General features: G+C 27.2%; 1 protein-coding gene across 1 annotated transcript in view; it reads right to left on the bottom strand.

Moving 5' to 3' along the window:
* Positions 1–1,123: 1,123 nt before the first annotated feature.
* Positions 1,124–25,090, bottom strand: part of LOC133321738 (UNC93-like protein) — a 32,379-nt gene continuing 8,412 nt past the window's right edge. Inside the window, exons 2-6 of the mRNA XM_061530818.1 lie at positions 8,000–8,134; positions 7,546–7,742; positions 7,263–7,471; positions 4,582–5,441; positions 1,124–1,294 (exon numbers count right to left, since the gene is read on the bottom strand). Coding sequence (XP_061386802.1) covers positions 1,127–1,294; positions 4,582–5,441; positions 7,263–7,471; positions 7,546–7,742; positions 8,000–8,134 — 1,569 coding nt within the window. The 3' untranslated portion in view covers positions 1,124–1,126. The remainder of the gene's footprint in view (positions 1,295–4,581; positions 5,442–7,262; positions 7,472–7,545; positions 7,743–7,999; positions 8,135–25,090) is intronic.

Raw genomic sequence — 25,090 nt, 5'->3', positions numbered from 1 at the left:
AAATAAAAAATTAAAAAAAAAAATAAAAATTAAAAAAAATAAAATTAAAAAAATGGAAATAAAAATAATAGGAATTAAAAAGAGAAAGAAGTGTTCTTAAAACTTAACATAATACTGAGCAAAACAAAACGATTTTTGTTACGAGCTTAAGCTTTTTTTTGCGTGCAAAAGAGAGTGGTTTAGACAGAGAGTAAGAGAACAAACAAACAAAAAATAAGAAAACAAGTTGTTAAGTATTTAAGAGTAAAGAAAGAGAGTGAGGCATAGAAGCAGAGCATTCCACAAAGAGGTTTTTTGTTTTGTTTTTAAACAATAGGGTGTAACGAAATAAAAATTTACTATTTTCACTACATTTTTTTTTCAACATGCAAAGATTTGTTTTATTTCTTATTTAAAATATAGGTATATATGGACAATTGTTGTTGTTGTTTTTGTTGGGTTAGTAGTAGTAGTTTTGAGAAAATCATATTTTTGTGTTTTTTTCAAATTTCAAATTTAATTTTCTGTGTCTTTTTTTCTTGGGGGGTTAGTGTTTTTTTTATTTGTCTACATGTTTTTTTTTAAGGAAGGAATGTTCGTTTTTCTTTTGGGATATTTTTTTTCAATCCCAAGACAAGTTCCAAAAAATTGTGATTTTTCTTTTTTAAGAAATATATATTTTTTTTCATTATTTACAATTCAATTCAATTTTTTGTTTTAAATTTTGGAACTTATCATCTTTACATTTGCATACAATAATTACAGTATTTTTTTTTTTTCATTATAATTTTTTTTTGTTTAACAATAATTTTTATTATAATGAAAAAAAATCAATTGCTTATATTTTTTTCAAAAAAAATTTTTTTTGAAAATTTTTGTTTGAAAATTAAAAAAAAAACTTTAAAAGTTTTTTTTCTTTTGTAAATATTGCATCAAATGTTAGGTTTTTGTGTTTGAGCTTTAAAAGCTTTAAACAGCTTTTTGTTCTCTAAGTAGCTTTTTACGTTTTTTCTTTAAATTTTTTTTGTAAATTTACATTGTATGTAAATTATTTCTATAATTATTTGTGTGTGTTTGTGTTTTTCTTCAGATTTTTTAATAGTTTTTTTGAAAGCTTTTTTTCTGTTTTTTTGTTTTCTACTATAACTTAGAAATGTGTTACTACAATATCTTCTTCGAGATCATCCAATTCATCGTCGGTTTCCTCCACTTCCGGTGTGCCATTAACATTCGATTCGGCCGCAGCCTTGGCGGCAGCTGCCTCCTTCTCCTTTTCGGCAGCCTCAGCCTTTTCTTGCTTCTTGATCTTGCGTTGCTAAAATGGGAAGAAAAATTAGCAATTAATAAAAATTTTATATAAAAAAAATTTAAAAAAAAAATTTAAAAAAAAAAAAAAAATAAAAAAAAAAAAAAAAAAATTTAAAAAAAAAAAAAAAAAAAAAAAAAAAACATTTTTTATAAAAAAATTAAAAATTTTATTTATAAAAAAAATTAAAAAAATCGGCCGACAAAAAACCAAATAATACAAAATAATATTAAAATAAAATCAAAATAAAAATATAAAAAAATTTAAATAAAAATATGCCGATATTTAAAAATCCCAAAAATTCCGAAATATGGGAGGTACCGTTATATGGGGCCTATCCTGAAGCATGGGTCAATGTTGCTAATTCTTTTTAAATTAGATTTTCTAGCCAATGAGAACACCAAATACCAAATATCAACTTATTCGGTTGAAAGATGTCCCCCAAATCACCAAAATATCGAATATTTGAGGGTACCGTTATATGGGGGCTACCCTAAAAAGTGGACCAATTTTAATAATTTTTGGCACGGAGATTTTCTCCCCATTGAGAACCCATTATATCAAATTTCTTCCAATTTGGTTGAAAAACGTGTCCAAGAACCCCATAATACCGAATAATGAAAGGTCCCGTTATATGGAGGCTACCCTAAATAGTCGGCCAATATTGCTAATTTTTGGTATGGCTATTTGCCACCCCATGAGAACCCAAAACATCAAATTACAGTCAATTCGGATGAAAGTGGTGTCTAAAATACCGATATTTGAAAGGTATCGTATATGGGGGCTACCCTAAAAAGTCGGCCAATATTGTTAATTTTTGGTATGGCTATTTGTCACCCCATGAGAACCCAAAATACCAAATTACAACCAATTCGGACGAAATATGTGCTCAAGCTCCTCAAGTTACCGAAGATTGGGTATGGGGGCTACCCTAAAAAGTTGACTAAAAATGATAGATTTTGGTGTGCAGATTTACTACCCTATGAAAACCCAAATTACCAAATTACAGTCAATTCGAATGGAAAATGTGGCCAAGCTTCCTAAAATATCGAATATAGATTCTACCCTGAAACTAGGGCCAATATTGATAATATTTAGTAGGATGATTTTCTATCCAATAAGAATCCAAAACATAAAATTACAGCCATTTCGGATGAAAAATGTTCCCATGCTCCTCAAAATACTGAAATTTTAGAGGTTCTGTTGTATGGAGGCTACCCTAAAAAATGGACCAATATTAATAATTTTTCGTAAGGAGATTTGTTACTTAATGCGAACCCAAATTACTAAATTACAGTCAATTCGGATGGAAAATTTGGCCAAGCTCCCTAAAATATCGAATATAGATTCTACCCTGAAACTAGGGCCAATATTGATATTATTTGGTAGGAAGATTTCCTATCCAATAAAATATGAAATTACAGCCAATTCGAATGAAAAATGTGCTTAAGGTCCCTAAAATACCGAAATTTGGGAGCTACCGTATATGGGGGCGGCTCTAAAATGATGACCTATATTGATAGATTTTAGTGTGCAGATTTACTACCCCATGAGAACCTAAAATACTAAATTTCAGTCAATTCGGTTGAAAAATGTGCTCAGGCTCCTCAAAATGCCGAATATTGGATCTACCCTGAAACTAGGACCAATATGGATAATTTTTTTTACGGAGATCTGCTACCCAAATGAAAATCTAAATAAATACTAAATTACAGCCAATTGGAATGAAAATTGTGCCTAAAAACCGAAATTTGGGAGGTTGCGTTATATGGGAGCTACCCTGAAATTTGGACCAACATTAATAATTTTTGGTGAGGAGTTTTGCTACCCAATGAGTGGCTTAAATACCAAATTATAGCCATTTCGAATGAAAAATGTGCCCAAGCTCCTCAAAATACCGAATAACGGGAGGAACCTTTATATGGGACCTACCCTAAAAATTGAACCAATATAGATAGTTTTTGGTAAGCAGATTTGCTACCTAATGAGAGCCCTAAATACCAAATTACAGCCAATTCGGTTGAAAAACGTGCCCAAGCTCCCCAAAGCCCCGAAATTTTGGAGGTACCATTAAATGGAAGCTACCCTAAAAAGTTGACCAATTTTTTTTTAATTGTTGGTATCAAGATTTTTCACTGAATGTGAACTCAAAATATTAAGTTTCAGCCAATTTGGTTGAAAAAATATGTCCAAACTCGTTAATATACCGAATATTAGGCATATCGTTATATGGAGGCTATACCAAAAAGTGATCCGATATATCCAATTTCCGATAGCAATTTACCTAGAAGTACTAGCAATGTCTGAGCAAAATTCCAAAACTCTATCTTAAATATTGTGGTCTCTCTGTTTTACGAAATAGTGGTAATTTAATTTTTAGGTCCTCATGAGCGTATGACTAACGACAACTCGTATACGCTCGGGTATACAATAGAGAATATTTGGATAGAGAATTTTTAAATTAAAAAAAATGATCTGAATGTGTGCGGCAAATAATATTGTTTGCTATTTTTTTTTCGGGAGCTAGTCTTATTTTGGTATATTTTTATGGGTATTTAATTCAATAGGTCCTAGACGACGTATGACTAACGACAGAACTAATACGCTATAGTGTACCAAATGAAAAATTATTACAGAGAGATATTTTAATATAAAAAATTGAGTTCTATAGATTTTAAAGCATTCGCCTAAATGTTTGCCAAAATTTTTGTCGGGAAATAATTTTATTTCGCCTCCTGTTTAAGGTAATTAATTCATTAGGTCTTAGATGGTGTATGATTAAGGACAACCCTCATACGCTCTCGTGAACCAAGGTAAATAATTACAAAGGAATATTTTAAAATAAAAAATGGTTTTCTATGGATAAAGAGGTTGAGGGTTTGCGTATTTTTTTTTGGGAAATAGTTCCAATTGAGTTTCTTTTTATGAGTATTTCATTTACAGGGCCCATATGGCGTATGACTAACGACAACACTAATACGCCCCCATGTACCAAATGAAAATAATTACAAAGAGATATATTAAAATTAAAAAATGTGTTCTATGGATTTAAAATCATTCAACCGAATGTCCATCAATTTTTTTTCAGCAAATAATCGAATTTAATTTTCAGGTGCCATATGGCGTATGATTATCGACAACACTAATACGCCCTCATCTACCATGGGGGAAATAATTACTGAGAGTTACTTTAAAATTAAAAATACAATTCTATGGAAAAATATTTTCCAATTGATCTCAATTTTTTTTTCTATATAAAAATATTTTCCAAAATTTTCCATATTTTCTCAACTCACCTTTCTTCTGTACAAGATTTCAACGATCACATAACCGATGCAACCCAAAGTCAAAACAGCCAACAAAATGTACAACTTCATGCGGGCACACAATGTTGTGGCATAGGCATAGGCAATGACAAAACCAGCCGATTCCCACAAACGATAATTGGAGAAGGCAGCTTCCTTGTTGCGACGGAACAACAGACCATAGAGGCCATTAATTTGTGTCTGCCACACGGCATCACCAACACCCCACAAGCCAGACATGGCATAGAAGATCAAAGGATTATCCGGACTGGGACGCCAGAACAATTCAATTGTAATCAAAGTGAAATGAACGATAGCACCCAAAACAATAATCGGAGTACGGCCAATATATTTCATCACCGAACCGAACAAAATCGAACAGATGGCATTGACGACACCAAAGCAAATCATAACGAAACCAATTTGATGGATACCCAGAGCGCAGGAGACATAAGCCTGTGTAAAATCGGCACCGATGAAAGCCTGTTCCATGCCAATGAAAACGGTAATGGGAATCAACAGCTGTTGATTGGGTTTCTTCATTTGACGGAATGTCGCCGACAACAACTCCATGCCGGACAATTCCTGAGCCGATTGGGAGCCCTTACGTTTTTCACCATAACGTTTTAGCGGATCCAAGAAGAAGGCTATAATAGCAACGGCGGCAATAATACATGACAAATAGATCATGCTGATTTCGAAAATTTCATGGTCTGGTGGACGTTCCAAATTGGAATGTCCATTGCTGCCATGAACGCAAAAATTGGCGCCGCAGTATTGTAGGTCTTCTTCCGAAATGATGGAGCTGTTATCGCTGCTACCACCGCTACCGTGAGCGCCGCTAGAGAGCACTGGAAGAGAGAGAGAGGGGGAGATTTGTGATTAGTTGAATATAGAATAGAAGAGAAAGAGATATATAAATAATAATTGGAAGATAGTGAGACAGAGAGAGAGAGGGAGAGACAGAGGAAGGAAGGGAATTATTGGGGAGGGTATCAGGTGGCGTATCAAGCATATGTTAGTTATACGCCTCAGGGAGTAATAATTTATAATTTTTATAAAATGAAGAGCTTTTTATAAAATTTATAATTTTTTAAAAAATGTATAATGCTTTATAAAATTAATATTTTTTTTTAAAAAATTATATTTTTAATTAAAATTATATATTATTATAAAATTTATAATTTTTTGTAATATTTATAAAAGTATATAATATTTATGATTTCTATAAAATTTATAATTTTTTATAAAATTTATAATTTTTTTTATAATTTATAATTTCTTATAAAATTTATAATTTTTTATAAAATTTATAATTTTTTATAAAATTTATAATTATTTATAATATTTATATTTTTTAATAAAATGTATAATTTTTATAAAATTTATAATTTTTTATAAAATTTATAATTTTTTAAAAAATCTATAATTTTTTATAAAATTTATATTTTTATAAAATTTATATTTTTTTTATAAAATTTATAATTTTTTAAAAAAATTATAATTTTTTTCATAAGAATTATATATTTTTAAAAAATTTTATGAAGTTTATAATTTTTTATAAAATTTATAATTTTTTATAAAATTTATAATTTTTTATAAAATTTATAATTTTTTATAAAATTTATAATTTTTTATAAAATTTATAATTTTTTATAAAATTTATAACTTTTTATAAAATTTATAATTAAAAAAAAATATAATTTTTTATAAAATTTATAATTTTTTAGTTTATGATTTTTATGAAGTTTATATTTTTTTATAAAAGTTATAATTGTTTATAAAATTTAATATTTTTTTTAATATTTATAATTCTTTATAAAATTTATAATTTTTTATAAAATTTATAATTTTTTATAAAATTTATAATTTTTTATAATATTTATAATTCTTTATACAATTTAGAATTTTTTATAAAATATTTATACTTTTAAAATTTATAATTTTTTATAAATTTTATAATTTTTTATAAATTTTATAATTTTTTATAAAATTTATAATTTTTTATAATAAAATTTATAATTTTTTATAAAATTTATAATTTATTATAAAATTTATAATTTTTTATAAAATTTATAATTTTTTATAAAATTTATAATTTTTTATAAAATTTATAATTTTTTATAAAATTTATAATTTTTTATGAAGTTTATAACTTGTTATAATATTTATAATTTTTTATAAAACTTATAATTTTTATAAAATTTATAATTTTTTATAAAATTTATAATTTTTTTTATGACATTGACAATTTTTCATAAAATTTTTATAAAATTTAGAATTTTTACTAAAATTTAGAATTTTTTCTAAAATTTATAATTTTTTAAAAAATTTATAATTTTTTTATAAAATTTATAATTTTTTAAAAAAAATATATAATTTTTTATGAAATTTATATTTTTTACAAAATTTATAAGTTTTTATAAAATATTTGATTTTTTATAAAATTTATAATTTTTTACAAAATTTATAATTTTTTAGAAAATTTATAATTCTTTGGAAAATTTTAAATTTTTTATAAAATTTATAATTTTTATGAAATTTTATATTTTTTATTATCAAATTTATAATTTTTTATAAAATTTATAATTTTATAAAATTTATAATTTTTTATAAAATTTATAATTTTATAAAAAAATAATTTTTTTTAAATTAAAAAAATCAATACTCACCAAGACTCGAAATTAAATTGCCCCACAATTCAGCTGTTTGCCAGGCCAAAAAGAAGAAGCCAAAGAATCGTACAATAATAGCATCAATCGCCTGTTCCGTTATTTTCGCATAAACCTGACCGACTTGTGTTAGATAGGTGGCCTTGGATGCCCACATAGGTGCGGCACCCAAACCGACTAGAATACCAGCAGGAACCAATGTGTAAAATCTGTAAAAGAAATTTCAATATTTTTTTAATTTTTTTTTTTCAGTTCAAAATTATTTTTATTTTTTTGAACTCACCTTGGGAACAACTGGAAGGCAATGTAGGGGGCATAGCACAACATACTGAAGACCAAGGTCCATTTTACAGTTAGCTTACGAATAATTAATGTGGGCAGGAAGATGCAGGATACCACCAAGGCGGCATATATAGAACTCAATGATATGGTACCGAGACCATCGGTGGCATTTATCGATGACTGTAAGTTAGCTGTACCCTGGAATGGATTAGGAAATAGAAAAAAATGGAGGGAATTAAAGAAAATTTTGAAAATAAAAAAATTTACTATAATATAAAAAATTATTATTTATTATTTTTTATAAAATTTTTAATTTGTATAAAATTTAATTTTTTTAAAAAATATATTTTCTAAATTTTTCAAATAATTTTTTTTAATTATTTTTTTTTATTTAATTTTTTTTTAAATTATTTTTTTATTTAAATTTTTTTAATTATTTTTTTAAATTAATTTACCTGAAACGCTGTAAATTGCACCATAAAGGCTAACGATATAATGCCAATATTTTTCAATATACGCCATTTTTCAGCAGGATTCAATATAACTTTCTCTCTCAGCGATGCTGTGTCCGGTTCGAAACCTGGTTTTGGCTGCAAAGACAACAAAAATTGAAAAAAAAAATTGATTAATTATTTATTTTTTTTTTTTCGAAAAAACAATAATAAATAATAATAGATTTATGTTTTTTTTTTGTTATGTTAAAAAATCCCCCCTTAATTTATGTCACACAACAAATAATCAAATATTTTATCTGGAAACCTTTATGATAAACATGCTAATTCTTGTTAACATAAAAAAGCGAAGAAGAAGATTTGACATAATTAAATATTCAAATAACCTGCTGTCGTTTAAAAACAAAACCACTTGTCATTAAACATTGTTAAAAAATTGTTATAAATTTTATTGGGGGTTTTGTTTGTATAAAATTTGGTTTATTGATTGCTGGTAGTAGTTTCTCAAAAATAGACAAATGACAAGATTTTTTTTTCAAATTTATTAACAAGGGGTTTATGCTAAACACACAAATTCCAATATTCATGCCAAGTCAAGCACATCTGTTTTGAAAACAGATTTTTGGTTTTGAGGAGACTATGTAGACTAATTGTTTTTGTAAAAGAGATCTTTTTTTTTATAGAAAAAGTTAAATATGCAAGGCAATTTTGAGTTTATTTTTTTTAAAAATTTTATTTTTTTTTTAATTAAAAAAAAAAGATTTTGTTAATTGTGATTTTTTTATTTTTATCTATTTCAGATATAGAACCGTTTCAACGAAAAAAAGGTAAGTACTTCAAACATTTTATTTCGTGAATTTGCAAAAACCCGTTCATTCTTAGTTCCGTTTCCAACAAGGAACTTCCATTATATTCCTTCATTGGGGAACAAAGTACTGGTCGCATTTTTGATCCGATTTGGATGAAATTTGGCATAGGTCACTTATTTGGCCCAAGGACGAACCCTAATGAAATTGGGAAAAATCGGTTCAGATTTAGATATAGCTCCCATATATAGATTCGCCCGATTTTAGGAAATGGTGCACCAAAGTCCCTGCAAATCTTTCGATTTGCACGAAATGTGCACAATTTACTGAATTAAGACTAGAATGATGTGTGTTAAGTTTCGTGAAAATCGGGTAAGATTTAGATATAACCCCCATATATAGTTTCGCCCGATTTGAGGTAAATGGTGCACCAAAGTTCCTGAAAATCATTCGATTTGCATGAATTTCGGCATAGCGTACTGAATTAAGTCTAGAATAATGTGTGCTAAGTTTCGTGAAAATCGGTTCAGATTTAGATATAGCTCCCATATATATTTTCGTCCGATTTAATGTAAATGGTGGACCAAAGACCCTATATATCTGTCGATTTGCACGAAATTTAGTGTAACGTACTGAATTGAGCCTAGAATAATATGTGCTAAGTTTCGTGAAAATCGGTGCGGATTTAGATATAGCTCCCATATATAGTTTCGCCCGATTTTAGGAAAATGGTGCACCAAAGTCCCTATATATCTTTCGATTTGCACGAAATTTGGCACAACGTACTGAATTAAGCCTAGAATAATGTGTGTTAAGTTTCGTGAAAATCGGTTTATATTTAGATAAAGCTCACATATAGATTTTCGTCCGATTTAAGGTAAATGGTGCACCAAAGTCCCTATATATCTTTCGATTTGCACGAAATTTGGCACAGCGTAATGAATTAGGTCTAGAATGATGTGTGTTAAGTTTCGTGAAAATCGGTTCAGATTTAGATATAGCTCCCATATATATTTTCGTCCGCTTTCATGTAAATGGTAAACCAAAGTCCCTATATATCTTTCGATTTGCACAAAATTTGGCATAGCGAACTGAATTGATTCTAGAATGATGTGTGACAAGTTTCGGAAAACCGATATAGCTCCCACATATACATATATATTAAATGGTGCCTGAAACACCTAATGTTTGTCCGATTAACACGAAATTTTGCTCAACATATGGGACTTGACGTTATTGCGTTTCGTTGAAATTGGCCATAGCTTCCATATATATTTCGCACGGGTGTCTGATTGAAATTAAATTTTGAAGAGTGCGGCATAGCATAGGTTTCAGAATATATGTACGGATTGATGTTAGTCGGTTCACATATAGATAAAAATCACATATTTTAGTTCGTTCAATTGCATGTCAATGGTCCTTCGAAAAGGCGACGTCTATTAGGATATATATATATATATGGAGAATATATCAAAGTGGTTGTTCAAAATGCTTTGAACAGACATTTAATTTGTCAGCTCTTCTTGCCAGTCGTCAGTATGTTCAAAATACTTTGAACAGAATTTTGTGTTACAGAAGATTCGATCGTTGGAGTGTTTTAAGATAAGAGTCTAAAATCCCACATGCAACGCAGATAAGGCTGTGGTAGTTGGTGTTGGTGTTTTATGACGCACACGATGGGAAAGTTCTCCACAGATCAAATTCTATTATTAGAACAAATAGTTTATTGATAAGTATTTTGTGTTTGAGATTAGGCTAAGCAAGAGTTGTTTAAGTATAACCTAAGGATAAATGTTTTAAAATAAAATTAGTGCCTAGCCAACACTCACCAAGAACGGTCGGGAGCACCGAGTCTCAATAATTTTGGTGCAGAGGAGTGCCTAACAAACACTCAAATAGTACGACAGGGGTCACCGTGTCGTGTCATTATTTTTTATACACACGAGTTGCGGCTGTCTGCACCGTGTCGTGTCTTTATTTTTTATACAGACGAACTTCGTCTGTCTGAAAATTTAACATTTTTGGTCCTTCGAAAAACTGAGTTTTCCCCCCACCCGTGGTAAGAGACTCAGTTCAATCAGCGTTTGGCTTTGAAAAAATACAATAGCGATTTTGAGTAAGGAGCTCAGGAATTGCTAGGTTTTCTGTTCAACGAGGTGAACAGTTTTTTATTAAAAACAAAATAAAATGGAGTTAGATTTTTCCATAGTGTCTTGGGAAAAAAGACTTGATGAAAAGGAGAGAACGAGCATGTACAGGCGGTTTAATCGAGACGCACAGGAGTTAAACCCCAATATGTGCATATATAACGAAAAGAATACCCTTCCGGCCAGAAGGTCTACTAAAGGAATTGGGTGAAGATTATTAAAGACAAGTTGGCTGAATTTAAGCAACTTGAATCCGATATCAAGGATAAAAATATAACTGCAGATCTGGTGCAGGAGGTGACCCAAATGTGTGAAACCATTGCAAAGGAAGTGGATGGAATTAAGCGAAATTATCTGGAATTCTATTGTCCGATTTACGCCAAGAACATGAAAGTTTATGATTTCGCATTAGAGGAAATATACAATGAAGTCGATTATGTGATTAGCCGATGTGATGACGTGAAAAATGAATTACCCAAAATATCGAAAAAGAAAGCCCTAACCTAGATGGGATATCTGAAGGCCAGAAGGTCTACTAAAGGAATAAGATTATTAAAGACAAGTTGGCTGAACTGAAGCAACTTGAATCCGATATCAAGGATAAAAATATAACTGCAGATCTGGTGCAGGAGGTGACCCAAATGTGTGAAACCATTGTAAAGGAAATGGATGGAATCAAGCGAAATTATCTGGAGTTCTATAGTCCGATCTACGCCAAGAACATGAAAATTTATGATTTCGCATTAGAGGAAATATACAATGAAGCCGATTATGTGATTAGCCGATGTGATGACGTGAAAAATGAATTACCCAAAATGTCGCAAAAATGAAAGCCTTAACCGAGATGGAATATCTGAAGGCTTCATATATATGGAGATCAGAAAGTTGATTCCAAAAGTTTCAAATGTGGAATTAAATTTTTTTTTTACATTTTTTTTAAATAGCTAATTTTTTGCCCTGGTGTAGCTTATGAAAATTGCTATCTCACTGCGGATCTTATATTGTATCCTTTATTATATATTTTTTTAATTTTTTTTTGTTGTAACTCATATTCGTCCTTGAGTTATATAGTCTCGAATACTTGGCTAGTGTTTTTCTTCTTTGTTGTTTTATCTGTTTTTTTTTGCATTACAGCTTCTTATTCTGGGTCATCATGACGATGATATCGCTTCGAAATATTTTAGCATATTAAACCAGTTATAAATGTGTATGAAACATTTGTAAAGGGCGCTCTCTTTATTTACCATGACATATTTTTGTTGTTGTTGTTGTTGTTGTACAACAATTTATGTATTTTTATGAACTTAAAAAAAGGGCATTTAAATACAATATTTTTTTTTTGTTATGGTTGAAAAGAAGAAGAGAAGCTGTGATGTATCTAAATGTCGATAATTATATTTCCTTATCATCGCAGAGACAAAGGGAAAAACCAACACACACACACAAAATAAAACAACAATGACAAGAACAACAACAACAACACCGAATAGTTAACAATTCAAGTTCATTAATTACAAGACAGATTGTTGTTTTATCTTGATTTTTTGCTGTTGTTGTTGTTGTTGTTGGAAGTGCAACAAAATTCCCAAGAAAAACAAATACTACCGCGACCCTGTACTTGAGAAAAAAATATGTGATTTTGGTGTAGTTGTTGTTATTGTTGTTTTATTATTATTTTTTCAAAATTTATCTTTATTGTTTTAAATGGCTTCAAAATTTGGCTAATAACATATTTTTTGGTAAATATGTGTCTTATCACATGGTTGCTCTTTTTTTTTATTAATTTATGCCATGTAATAAATTTTAAATGAAATTAAAAAAAAAAAAAAAAAACATTTTTTTGGTAATTAAATTTTTTTATTACTGCGGTAGGAAGAAGCACCTACTTGTTGAGTATGTTGTAGTTATGTATGATATGCCAGCCCTAGACTAGTTTTTCAAATTCCCCAACACCACATAATTTATGTTCGACAAAATGTTTTATTATCTGTTGTACACATAACAAAAATGTGTGTGTGCGAGTGTGTGTTTGTTTCGGTTGGTGCGAAAAAAAAACTGTTAAGCGCTACTGTAAATATAAATATTTTAGGTTTTTTAGTTTAAGTTTTTTGTTTTAATTTTTTTTTTAGTTTCAAACAATTTATATTTACAATATTCGCTCCGCACATTCAGGCAATTGAAAAATTGTGAAATTAGATCGCCCGCTTGACACATGTGTTTCATTCGTTACGACTTTCGGTTTCAAAGTTTTGTTGTTGTTTTAATTTTCTTCCACCACAATCTTCCCCAACAGCGACGACAGCGAACAATCGCGCGACCTCATTGGAAAAGTAAACAGTTTTTTTTTTTCGTTTTTGTAAACTTGAACGAAACAGCAAGGTGTTCAAAGACATTGACGACGACGACGATAGGCAAGCGACTATTTTCACAAAATATGTAAATTTTCCCTGGGAGTTGGAAATGGGTGGTTGGGGTGATTTTATTGCTCTCCAGCCAACCAACCAACCAGCCATCAAACATTGATAAGTGAAATGCCACTGCCTTGACTCTATTGGAGTTTTGAACATAAAATCCAAAGATTATCAATTTCTTTGTGTTTTTATTTCGTATGCTAATTTGAATTATTTTAAGTATTTTATTTCCAAAATCGATAACTTTCAAAAAAATATAAACTCTTATAATTTACAAAAAAATACAAAACAAAAAAAAAAAAAAACGAAATTAGAAAAAAAAATCACACCATTAAAAAGAAAAATTAACATTAGCTTCGAAAAAAAAATAGACCATAAAATTCAATTATAAAAAAATATTTTATTATAAATTCAATTAAGGTCTGCATTTATACAAAATATTTCTATAACTGAAATTCTTGAAAACGTTTTTCTTAAAACAAATTGTTTAAAACAATTTATTAGGATAAATATTTAGAATTAGATTTTTTTAAATATTTAAAATATTTTATTAAGAAATATTTAAAAAAATATTTTGTTAAGAAATATTTAAAAAAAATAATTTTTTAAAAAAAATTTTGAAAGAATATTTTTTTAAGAAATATTTAAAAAAATATTTTTTTAAGAACATTTTGAAAAATATTTTTTTAAGAAATATTTTAAAAAATATTTTTTTAAGAAATTTTTGAAAAATATTTTTTTAAGAAAAATTAAAAAAAATTAAGCAAAGCAAAAAAAAAATGTTAAGAAAATTTAAAAAAAAAAATTTTTAAGAAATATTTTAAAAAATATTTTTTTTAAAGAAAATTTGAAACACATTTTTTTAAGAAATATTTTGAAAAATATTTTGTTTAAGAAATATTTTGAAAAATATTTTTTTAAGAAAATTATGAAAAATATTTTTTTAAGAAAATTTTGAAAAATATTTTTTTAAGAAAAATTTGAATAAAAACCCAGTAAGGAAACGAGTAAAGACGGATTGGGCCGACTATATGATACCATTCACCACTTTGGGTATATTCTACATATGTATCCTAACAGACGTTGCGTTTTTTGTTATATAACTATATCTGAACCGATTTCAGGGAAACTTGCGAGAGCCTAATTTATATTACTTCAGTACGTTGTGTCATTCGGCCTAGCTATGGATCTTTTCACGAAGCTTAGCAACATCATTCTAGACTTAATTCAGTACTTTGGTGCACCAATTACATAAAATCGGACGAAAATATCTATGGAAGCTATATGTAAATCTGAACCGATTTTTGCGAAACTTAGCACACGTAATTCCAGACTTAATTAAGTACGCTATGACAAATTTCGTGCAAATCGAATGAATTTCAGAGACTTTGTTGCACCAATTATCTAAAATCGGGCGGAACTATGTATGGGAGCTATATCTAAATTTGAACCGATTTTCATGAAACTTAGCACACATTATTATAGACACAATTCAGTACGCTATGCCAAAATTCGTGTAAATCGAAAAATATATAGGGACTTTTGTGCGCCATTTACCTAAAATCGGACGAAAATATATATGAGAGCTATATCTAAATTTGATCCGATTTTCATGAAACTTAGCACACATTATTATAGACACAATTCAGTACGCTATGCCGAATTTCGTGCAAATCGAAGGATATATAGGGACATTGGTGTACCATCAACTTTAAATCGGATGAAAATATATATGGGAGCTATATCTAAATTTGAACCGAAACTTAACACACATCATTCTAGACCTAATTCATTACGCTGTGCCGAATTTCGTGCAAATCGAAATATATATAGGGACTTTGTTGCATCATTTATATAAAATCGGAAGAAAATATTACTCACTGTCTAATCACGATTTTTATTAATTTTTTTCTTATAACGTAGCCAGCGATCAGGGTTTAAAACATGTTTGAATTTGTTTTTTTTTTTTGTGATTTATATGACTTCCACGTGAAGTAAACGTAATCAAATTTATTATTTTTTTTTTTTCAATTTTTGATTTCAAATAAAATGTGTTCTCAAATCATTGATGTTGTTGTTGTAATCTCCAAATTACTTAATTACATTGTTGTTTTTTTGTAATAATTATCAACATGACTTACAATAGTAATTACCACACACACACATATATAATCTTCGCTCTGCTGATCACTGATAAATAGCAGAAAGGGAATTTTCGAGAAAAAATTAAAAAAAAAATATATATTCATGCGCAAAATAACATAATAAAGTTATTAATAACAACAATAATTATTGGAAAATTATTAAAAAAAAATTACTTCTCTAAATTACCTTGAAAAAAAAGTTAATTTAAAAAATTAAATTTATAGTTTTTCCATTTTAATTCTTCTAATATATTTTTTTTTATTAATTTTTTTATTTGTTTTTTTTTAATTTTTTTTTAATTTTTTTAGTAATTTTTTTAATAATTTTTTTTATTATTTTTTTTTTTAATTTTTGCTATATAAACTACCTTAAAAAAATTAATTAATTTAAAAAATTAAATTTATATTTTTTTTTCATTTTAATTCTCCTAATATTTTCATATTTTTTTTAATTTTTTATTAATTATTTTTTTAATTTTTTTATTAATTTTTTTAATTTTTTTTAATTTTTTATTATTATTTTTTTTTTAATTTTTGCTAAATGAAATTTTTCTAAAGCTGAAAAAAAGTTTCCATTTTGGCCACACATATTTACTGTTATTTATATTTGTTCCAACAATTATTTAAAATGTGATTTTTTTATAAAAATCTATTCAAAATTTACATCACGTTTCATGCTGAAATATTTTTAATTTTTGGAGATCGCATCACTGAAAAACATATGTAAATTTTTTTTTTTACAGCTTGTACTATTCATTACTCATCTTTGTGAATGGATATTCAATTTTTGCGGCTTAATTTTACATTTATTTAATTTGAAAATAACAAAAAAAAAAAAAAAAAAATAATTAAATAAAATAACAAATTCAGATCGCATTTTTTTTTAAATAAACCTATTGTAAACAATAATAAACAAATATAAATAAATTAAAAAAAAATTGGGTCAATACCAACAAATTTGTTTGTGCTTTAAACTTTGGGAAATTATTTCGATGGAATTGGCTACTTACAAAAATTAAGCAATTTATCCCTTCAATATTTCATTTTATTAAAAAAATATTTTTTCTAATTCACTTATATAAAAATAGTTTATTTTTTTATGTTTTTGCCAAAATACAAATGTTATCCCAAATAACCCGCCTACACTACTAAAATTAATTCCTTAAAACCCGGTCCACCAGTTTCTCTCTTTTCCCCAAAAATGTATGCCACATTAATATGTTGGTCAGCTGCTGCTGCTGCTAAAAAAACATTTCATTTGTTGTTCCGTCTGCCAAATAAAAATAATTTTGTATATAAAAAAATCAACAAAATACTCTATAGCACAAAATGTGGCCAAAAAAATATATGCAAAAAAAATTAAAAACCCAAAAAACAACAACAACGAACGACAATCTCTATATAACAAGTTTACGGACATTATTGATCAAGTGTTCCAACAAAATGCAAGTCAAACCAAACCAACGACCGACCATTCGACCGACCAAACAACCCACCAACCAACCAATCTGCCCAATTTTTTTTTAAACAAGAAACCCAGCAAAAAACTCAACTCTATGGAATGTAAAAAAAAATTATATATATTTTAAATTCAGAAAAAAACAACCGATATCCAAAACAACAACAAAATCAAGGAGATCTAGGGGGAGATCGATTTTGTTGTTGTTGTTGTCGTTTTTGTTGTCTTTAAACGTGAGGTACAAAATAACAAATAAAAACATTAACCGCTTTTAACCAGTTAAAACCAAACATTGAAACACGGTGTTGTGCAGAGAGCCAGAGATGGTTAGTGTGTGAGAGAGAGAGAGTGGGAGAGAGGGAGGCGGGAAAACAAACCATCAACATAAACAACAAACAAAAAGATGTGTGTTGCGCGAAGCAGGTTTGTTGTGATTTTGTTGCGCAGCAACATTTGTGGGGTTTTATTTGGGAGGAGAAGATATACAGTGGGACAAGAAGTACTTTTTTGGAATAACTATTGTATTAAAAATGTAATTAAAGAAAATAGAAAAATATAAAATAAATAAAAGAAAATCATAAAAAAATAAAAATAACAAATAAATAATATAATTTATAAAAATGAAAAATAGTTATAAAAATGTAAATGTAAAAAATTCAAAAAAAAAAATCCATTAAAAAAATATTTTTTTCCATTATTGTAAATAATATAATTTTTCTTTTTATAACCAAACATATTTAAACAAATATTTTCTCAACAATTCAATAAACGTATAAAATCGTTTATGAAGAGATCACAGAAGCCTAGTTTTTTTTTAACATTTTTTGAAGACCTCATAAAGGCGTAAATAACCTATAAAGGCTTAAATTTAAAAAAAATATATATACTTTGAAAACGTCAACAAGACGAGAATTTTTTAAAACATAACTTTCAACAATCCAATAAGAGTACAGTAGGCTTTACAAAAGCGTAGATTTTTTAAATATTTTTGACGTACATATATTTGATAAAAAATATATTTTGAAGGCGTAGATTAAAAAAAAAATATATTTTTTAAGACCTAGATTTTGAAAAAATATTTTTTGTAGACCTCAAGAGGCGTAGATTTAGTTGTGTAGGGTATAAAAAATGTGTAGGGTATAAAATCTACACTTTTATATATTTTGAGGGTGTAGATTTTTAAAAAAGAAATTTTTGAAGGCGTAGATGTTTTAAAAAAGAATTTTTTGAAGGCGCCGATTTTTAAAAAAATATTTTTTGAAGGCGTAGATGTTTTAAAAATACATTTTTTGAAAGCGTTTATTATCATAAAAATATTTTTTGAAGTCGTAGATTTAAAAAAAAATATTTTTTGAAGTCGTAGATTTAAAAAAAAAAAAAATATTTTTTGAAGGTGAAAATTTAAAAAAAAAATTTTTTGATGGTGAACATTTAAAAAAAAATGCTTCTTGAAGGCGTAAACTTAAAAAAAAATTATTTTTTGAAAGCATAGATTTAAACTAAATATTTTTTGAAGGCGTAAATTAAAAAAAAAATATTTTTTGAAAGCATAGATTTAAACAAAATATTTTTTGAAGTCGTAGATTTAAACAAAAATATTTTTTGAAGTCGTAGATTTAAAAAAAAAAAAAATATTTTTTGAAGGTGAAAATTTAAAAAAAAATGTTTTTTGATGGTGAACATTTTAAAAAAATGCTTCTTGAAGGCGTAAATTTTAAAAAAAATATTTTTTGGAGGCATACATTTAAAAAAATATTTTTTGAAAATAGTTTTAAAGTAAAAATTAAAAAAAAAATTATTTTTTGAAAGCATAGATTTAAACAAAATATTTTTTGAAGGCGTAAATTTAAAAAAAAATATTTTTTTGAAAATAATTTTGAAGTTAAAAATTAAAATAAAAAATATTTTTTGAAGATTAAAAATTAAAAAAAAATATTCTTTGATTAAAAAAATATATTTTTTTTTATAATTTTAGAGAAGTAGATTTTTAAAAAAGTATTATTTGAAGACGTAAAAAAATCTAGGAACTCGTAGAGGCCTAGATTTAAAAAAAAGTATATATATTTTTTGTAGGCGTAGATTTGTATACCCTACACACCCTGTTGTCAGGGTATCATAGCTTTTTGCAGCCCCAAAAGTTTGTAACGCGGCGAAATATTGGTCCTAGACCCACCTTTAAGTATACCGATCGTCATATCTCGACTTGCTGAGTCGATCTAGACATGTGTGTCCGTCCGTCCGTCCATTATATTTTGTAAACACGATACAGGCCACAGTTATGGACCAATCTTCACGAAATTTTCCATGTTGAATGGGTTCTGGCCAATGAAGACCCCTATTGAGGGTGTAGATTTTTAAAAAAGATCGGTTAATGTTTAGGGGATGAAATGGACCAAAAACTCTATTTTTGTCGGGTTTTCTGGTCGCTCCAAAGGCCGCAATTATGGCCTTAACATTACGATTTGTTACATGGAGAAGGTAATCGGGCCATGCATGTTTTGATAAAGATCAGTCAATATTTAGCGGGTGAAACGGACCCTGACTTTTGTGTCAAAAAGTACAAAATTTGTGTTCTATAGAGTATAGATTTACCCCTGAATGGCATAGACCCGAGAAGATGATAGTATGTATATCCAAGAAGGGTGGTTGACCTGTAACTTGATTCCAATTCTTATTATCGTATGTACTCCGGTGTGGGTGTTACACTTTTTTCAGCGATGATCGGATAATTATATTTGGATGAAGTGGACCGAAAACATAATTTTTTCAGAATTGAAAGCCGAACATCACAACACAACCCACGGTGAAGGGAATCTGGACAAGTAATTAGAAGGACTGTACTGCATATTAGTAATAGGTGTCGACTTGTGTAGGGTATCATATGGTCGGCCCCGTCCGACTATACTGCTCCACACACTGGTTTCAAACATAATTTTCAACAATCCAATAAGAGTATAGTAGGCTTTACAAAATCGTAGATTTTTAAATTTTTTGATCTTGTAGAGGCGTAGATGAAAAAAAAAATAATTTGTAAAAAACTCATGTTTAAAAAACATTTTTATTTTTAAAAAAATATTTTTTTTTAAGGGGAACATTTGAAGAAAAAAATTCCCTTTTTTTTTTTTGTAAAAAAAATATTTTTTAAAAGTTTTTTTTTCTTATATACTATTTTTTTTTTAATCCAATACTTATAATTGTCCAAAAATATATTTTCAAAAACTATGCATGCCTAACATTCTCTTTGATATTTATTTTTAGAAAAATACTTATTTTAAACAAAAATTATTTTAAAAAATAATATTCTCTTAGAAAAATAATTTTATTTACAAATTATTTATATTTTCGAATTCAATTATGTTTAAATGTTGCCAGCAACATTTTTGTAATGTTTATAAACATTTGGTTTGTTTGGTTTGAGTTCATTCACACACACACACAACCAGCAAACCTGCCACAGGCCGGTCATTCATTTGCTTTGCTTTTATTTTTACTTCAATTTATTTATGGCTTTTAGTGTGACTATTTTTTGTTCACCACTTTTGTAATTGAGAATACATCTTAAGAGCAACAACAACAAAATCGAAATATGTTTGCACATTTCAAGTTATTTTATGGAAGTTTATTTTTAGCTGAAAGCCAGTAACCAATAATTTCAGTTTTTTGGTTTTGGTTTGCTTTGGCGGCGCTCTAATGCACATGTGCGGCAGCAGCCAGCTGACCAACCATGTTGTGTGTGTGTGTCAGTTGGTTGGTCGGCTGTGTTGTGTAAGTTGTGTGGCAAATATGTTTGCTTGACCGCAAAAATATTTATGGATGTATGAATGTGTGTTGTGGTATTGTTAGTTATCACCATCCATCCATCCATCCATCCATCCATCCAACCAACCAACCAAACCAACATCATCATAATTACCCTCGTCATTATCACCATTATCATCGTTACCGCCATCGTCAAACAGCATTTAGATTCTGTGGCCGTTCATGTCGTTTTCGGTATAATTGTAACTAAGGCTAATGATTTGGCCAAACCATGCCAATTTATCTGCTAAATATATGTATGCTGGTTGTTTGATGTATGTATGTACAGGTATTACTCCTTTTTTGTTGCTACATATGTGTGTTTGATTTTTTCCTTTTGACCAAACAAAAAAAAAAAAAAAAAAAATGATTTTGTAGGCTGTTAGTGTGGCACGAGATTTTTTCGTTTTCGCAGAGTTATTTTTAAACTCAAAGCACGAGCCAGAGTCACTGCAGTCCAGTCACACACAAAAATTACAGAAACTGGTTGATGGCGATGGTGATGGTCGGTAATGCTGGTGGTGTTGATATGGAAGTATGTTAGGCTGTTGGTGGTTTGACAATTTCAAAGAGTGTCAGACACACGGCCTAACCAAAACGTCGTAATTTATTGATTTGCAATTTTCTTCTGTACTCCACCGAGGCAGAATTTGATCGGTGAGTCTGCTATTAGGTGTTGGGGTCTGTTGGTTCATGTTAATGTCCGTCCTTCGACATACTTGGGTGTTTTTGTTTTTTGTATTTTGTTTATTTTAGTTTTGTCTTAGTGTGATGATGTTTGCAAACCATCATGGCAATTTTTGTGTTCTCGTTGTTGTTTTTTCTCTACTGGCAAATTGTGTGTAATGGAATTTTTTTCTTTACTGAATTTAAATTAAATTTTTATTAAAAAAATATTTTGAATTAAAACACAATTTTTTTTTTAAATTTTTACAAAAACATTTAATTTTTATTAAAAAAATTTTTAATTTTTTATAATTTTTTTTTATAAAAAATAGATTTTTATTTAAAAAAAATTCGTTAAAAATGCATTACATATATTTTTAAAACGAATTGAAATAAAAATGAATTTTTTTAATAAAAAATTTAAATTTTTATAAAAAAAATTATAACAAATTAAAATGTTTAATAAAAATTAATTTTTTGTAAAAATTTAAAAAAAAATTGTATTTCAATTCTAAAAATTTTTTTTATAAAAATTTAAATTTTTTATTAAAAATTTAATGTTTTAAAATTTATTTTTTTATTAAAAATTTAAATTTTCCTATTTAAAATTATTTTTTATTATTAAAAATTTAAATTTTTTTATTATTAGAAATTTAAATTTTTTCTTATTAAAAATTTAATTTTTTTTTATTAAAAATTTTATTGTATTATTAAAAATTTAATTTTTTTATTAAAAAATTTAAATTTTTATTAAAAAAATATTTCGAATTAAAATAAAATTTTTTTTAAATTTTGACAAAAAAAAAAAATTATTTTTTATTAAAAAATTTTAAGTTTTTTATAATTATTGTTTATATAAAAAATAGATTTTTATTAAAAAAAACACATTTTTATAAAAAAAACACATTTTTATTCCAATGCGTTATAAAAATACATTACATACATTTTTTTTTAACGAATTGAAATAAAAATGAATTTTTTTAATAAAAATCTATTTTTTTTATAAAAAATAATATACAAAATTTAAAATTTTTTAATAAAAATTATTAAAATTTTTTTGTAAAAAAATTAAAAAAAATATATTTTAATTCAAAATAATTAATAAAAATTAAATTTTTTTATTAAAAATTTAAATTTTATTTTATTAAAAATTAAATTTTTTTTATTAAAAATTTAATATTTTTTATTTGTTATTTTTTATAAAAAAATTATTATTATTAGATTTTAATGATTTTTTAATATTTTTAGAACATTTTTTTTTGTAAAAATTTAAAAATTTTTATATTAAAAAATATATTTTTTTAATATTTTTTTAATAAAAATTATATTTTTTTAACAATTTTAATTAAATTTAATTTTTTTTTATTAAAAATTTGATTTTTTTTATTAAAAATTTAAATTTTTTATAAAAATTTTAAAGTTGTTTTATTAAAAAAAAAAATCAATTATTTTTTCAATTCGTTATAAAAAATGATTTTTTTAATAAACAATTATTTTTTTTATTATTTTTTTTAATAAAAAATATATTTTTTTTATAAAAATATTATTTCTAATAAATTTTTTTTAATAAAATTTAAAATTTTTTTTGTATATTTCTCACAGAAAATAATTACAAATGTTTTATTAGCTCACTAATTGATTGATGTTTTTTTTAGTTAACTAATCAAAATATTTATATAAAAACTTACAATAAAAAATATCGTCAATTTAAAATAAAGCAAATAACTACGAGTTGAGTGTGTGTGTGTGTGACTGGCATTAACAAAATAGTCTATGTAAATTTAAATAAAAAATGTCCACAAATTACAAAAAAAAAAAAACCGAAACTGAAACTGAAACATGTGTGCAACTTTCTCTCTTTTTGTCTTTTTTTATGTCATTTGAATTTAGGCTGGAACTCTACACATATTCTCAGCTTGAAACAAAAAAAAAAAAAAACAAACAAACGAAATTAAAAAAAATCAAATTTGCAAAAAACAACAACAACTTCAAGGTATATCTGCCCCAATGAATTTTTAAATTAAGATTTTTGGGGGTCTTTTTTTTGGTTGATAAACAAAAAAACGACAAAAAATAAATAAAACAAAAACAAATATGTAAACAATTTCATGGCTTCCTTATTATTTGATTTTCTGCTCACTCTTTCACTCTCCTCTCCCAGAAAAAAAATATATCTCAGTGATTACATCAACGCCAAATATGATTCAACGCACACAAACGCATACCGGACAGGTACTTTACCACTGCGCATGTGCCACATATTTTTTTGTCGACTTAATCCTCCTGCCTTAACACTTATTGTGTGTAGAATTAAACAACAAAAAAATCAACAACAACAATAAAATTATTTTTTTTTTAATTTGTTTTGCTTTTGTATGGCCTTAAGATATAAAACCAATGATATGTTTTTAATTTGTTGGCAAAAATATAAAAAACCGATTTAAATAAAAGACCACACCTCCAGTGCACAAAAAAAGTATTCACGCACCTACATATGTATATAAAATTTGTTATTGTTATTATTATTATTATTGTTTTGTGTGTATGACAAGAAAAACACATTAATTTCAAACTTTCTTTAACAGCAAAAAAAAAAAAAAAAAAAAAAAAAAAAAAAAAAAGATAAGACATCAGTTTTTTAAACAAGTGGCAAAAAATACACCGCGAGAAATATAGATTGAAGAAGGCTCTATTTTTTCATAGTAAATTAAAAGAAATAAATAAAAAATTAATTTAAAAAAAATTGTTTTATTGTGTTCATTTCACATTTTATACCCTACACAACTGTGTTGTCAGACCCACCTAGACCCACCTTTAAGTATACCGATCGTCATATCTCGACTAGCTAAGCCGATCTAGACATGTATGTCTGTCCGCCCGTCTGTCCATTACAATTTGTAAACACGATACAGGCCACAGTTATGAAACAATCTTCACGACATTTTGCATGTAGGATACTTTCTGCCCAATAAAGATCGTTTAATATTTAGGGGGTGAAAAGGACCTAATACTTAATTTTTTCCGAAATTGTGTCCCAAACATCGCGAATTTTTGCATAGAGAAGGGAATCGCGCCAAAGAATAAGCATGCCTGTTTTGATAAAGATCGGTCAATATTTAGCGGGTCAAATGAACCCTGACTTCGGTGGGAAAAATTACAAAATTTGTATTCTGTGCCTGAAGGACATAGGCCCGAGAAGTTGATAATATATCCAAGAGGAGTGTGTTTGGAGTTGCTTACGTACTCAGATATTATTTAGTAACCCATTACCACACTGTAGGGCAGATATATAGCGCTGATCGCTTTGAAATGTTCCATGAGATTCCAGTTATGGTCAAGGACAACGCCTATAATTTTCAGTGATTATCAGATAATAATTTTGGGATGAAGTGGACCGAAAACTTAATTTGTTGTGTGTTTTTTTTTTCGAGTCGATCTATAGGCCACAATTATAAGCCGGACATCACAACACAACGCACAACTGTGAAGGGAATCTGGGCAAGTAATTAGAAGGACTGTACTGAATACTCGTAATATTCGGAAAATATGTCAGTGTAAGGAAGAGGTGCTGTTGGCCTCTAATCGGGCAAAAGGTGCAACTATCACGAAATATTCCCCAGGCTCAGAATTAAAATCCGCAGAAAGTTCTAGTTCCGTGGTAGT

The sequence above is a fragment of the Musca vetustissima genome, unplaced genomic scaffold (genome assembly GCF_032173495.1).
Source record: "Musca vetustissima isolate MV318-11 ecotype Yass unplaced genomic scaffold, APGP_CSIRO_Mvet_v1 utg78416, whole genome shotgun sequence".
NCBI lineage: Eukaryota > Metazoa > Arthropoda > Insecta > Diptera > Muscidae > Musca > Musca vetustissima.
This window is presented reverse-complemented; position numbering and strand designations above follow the sequence as displayed.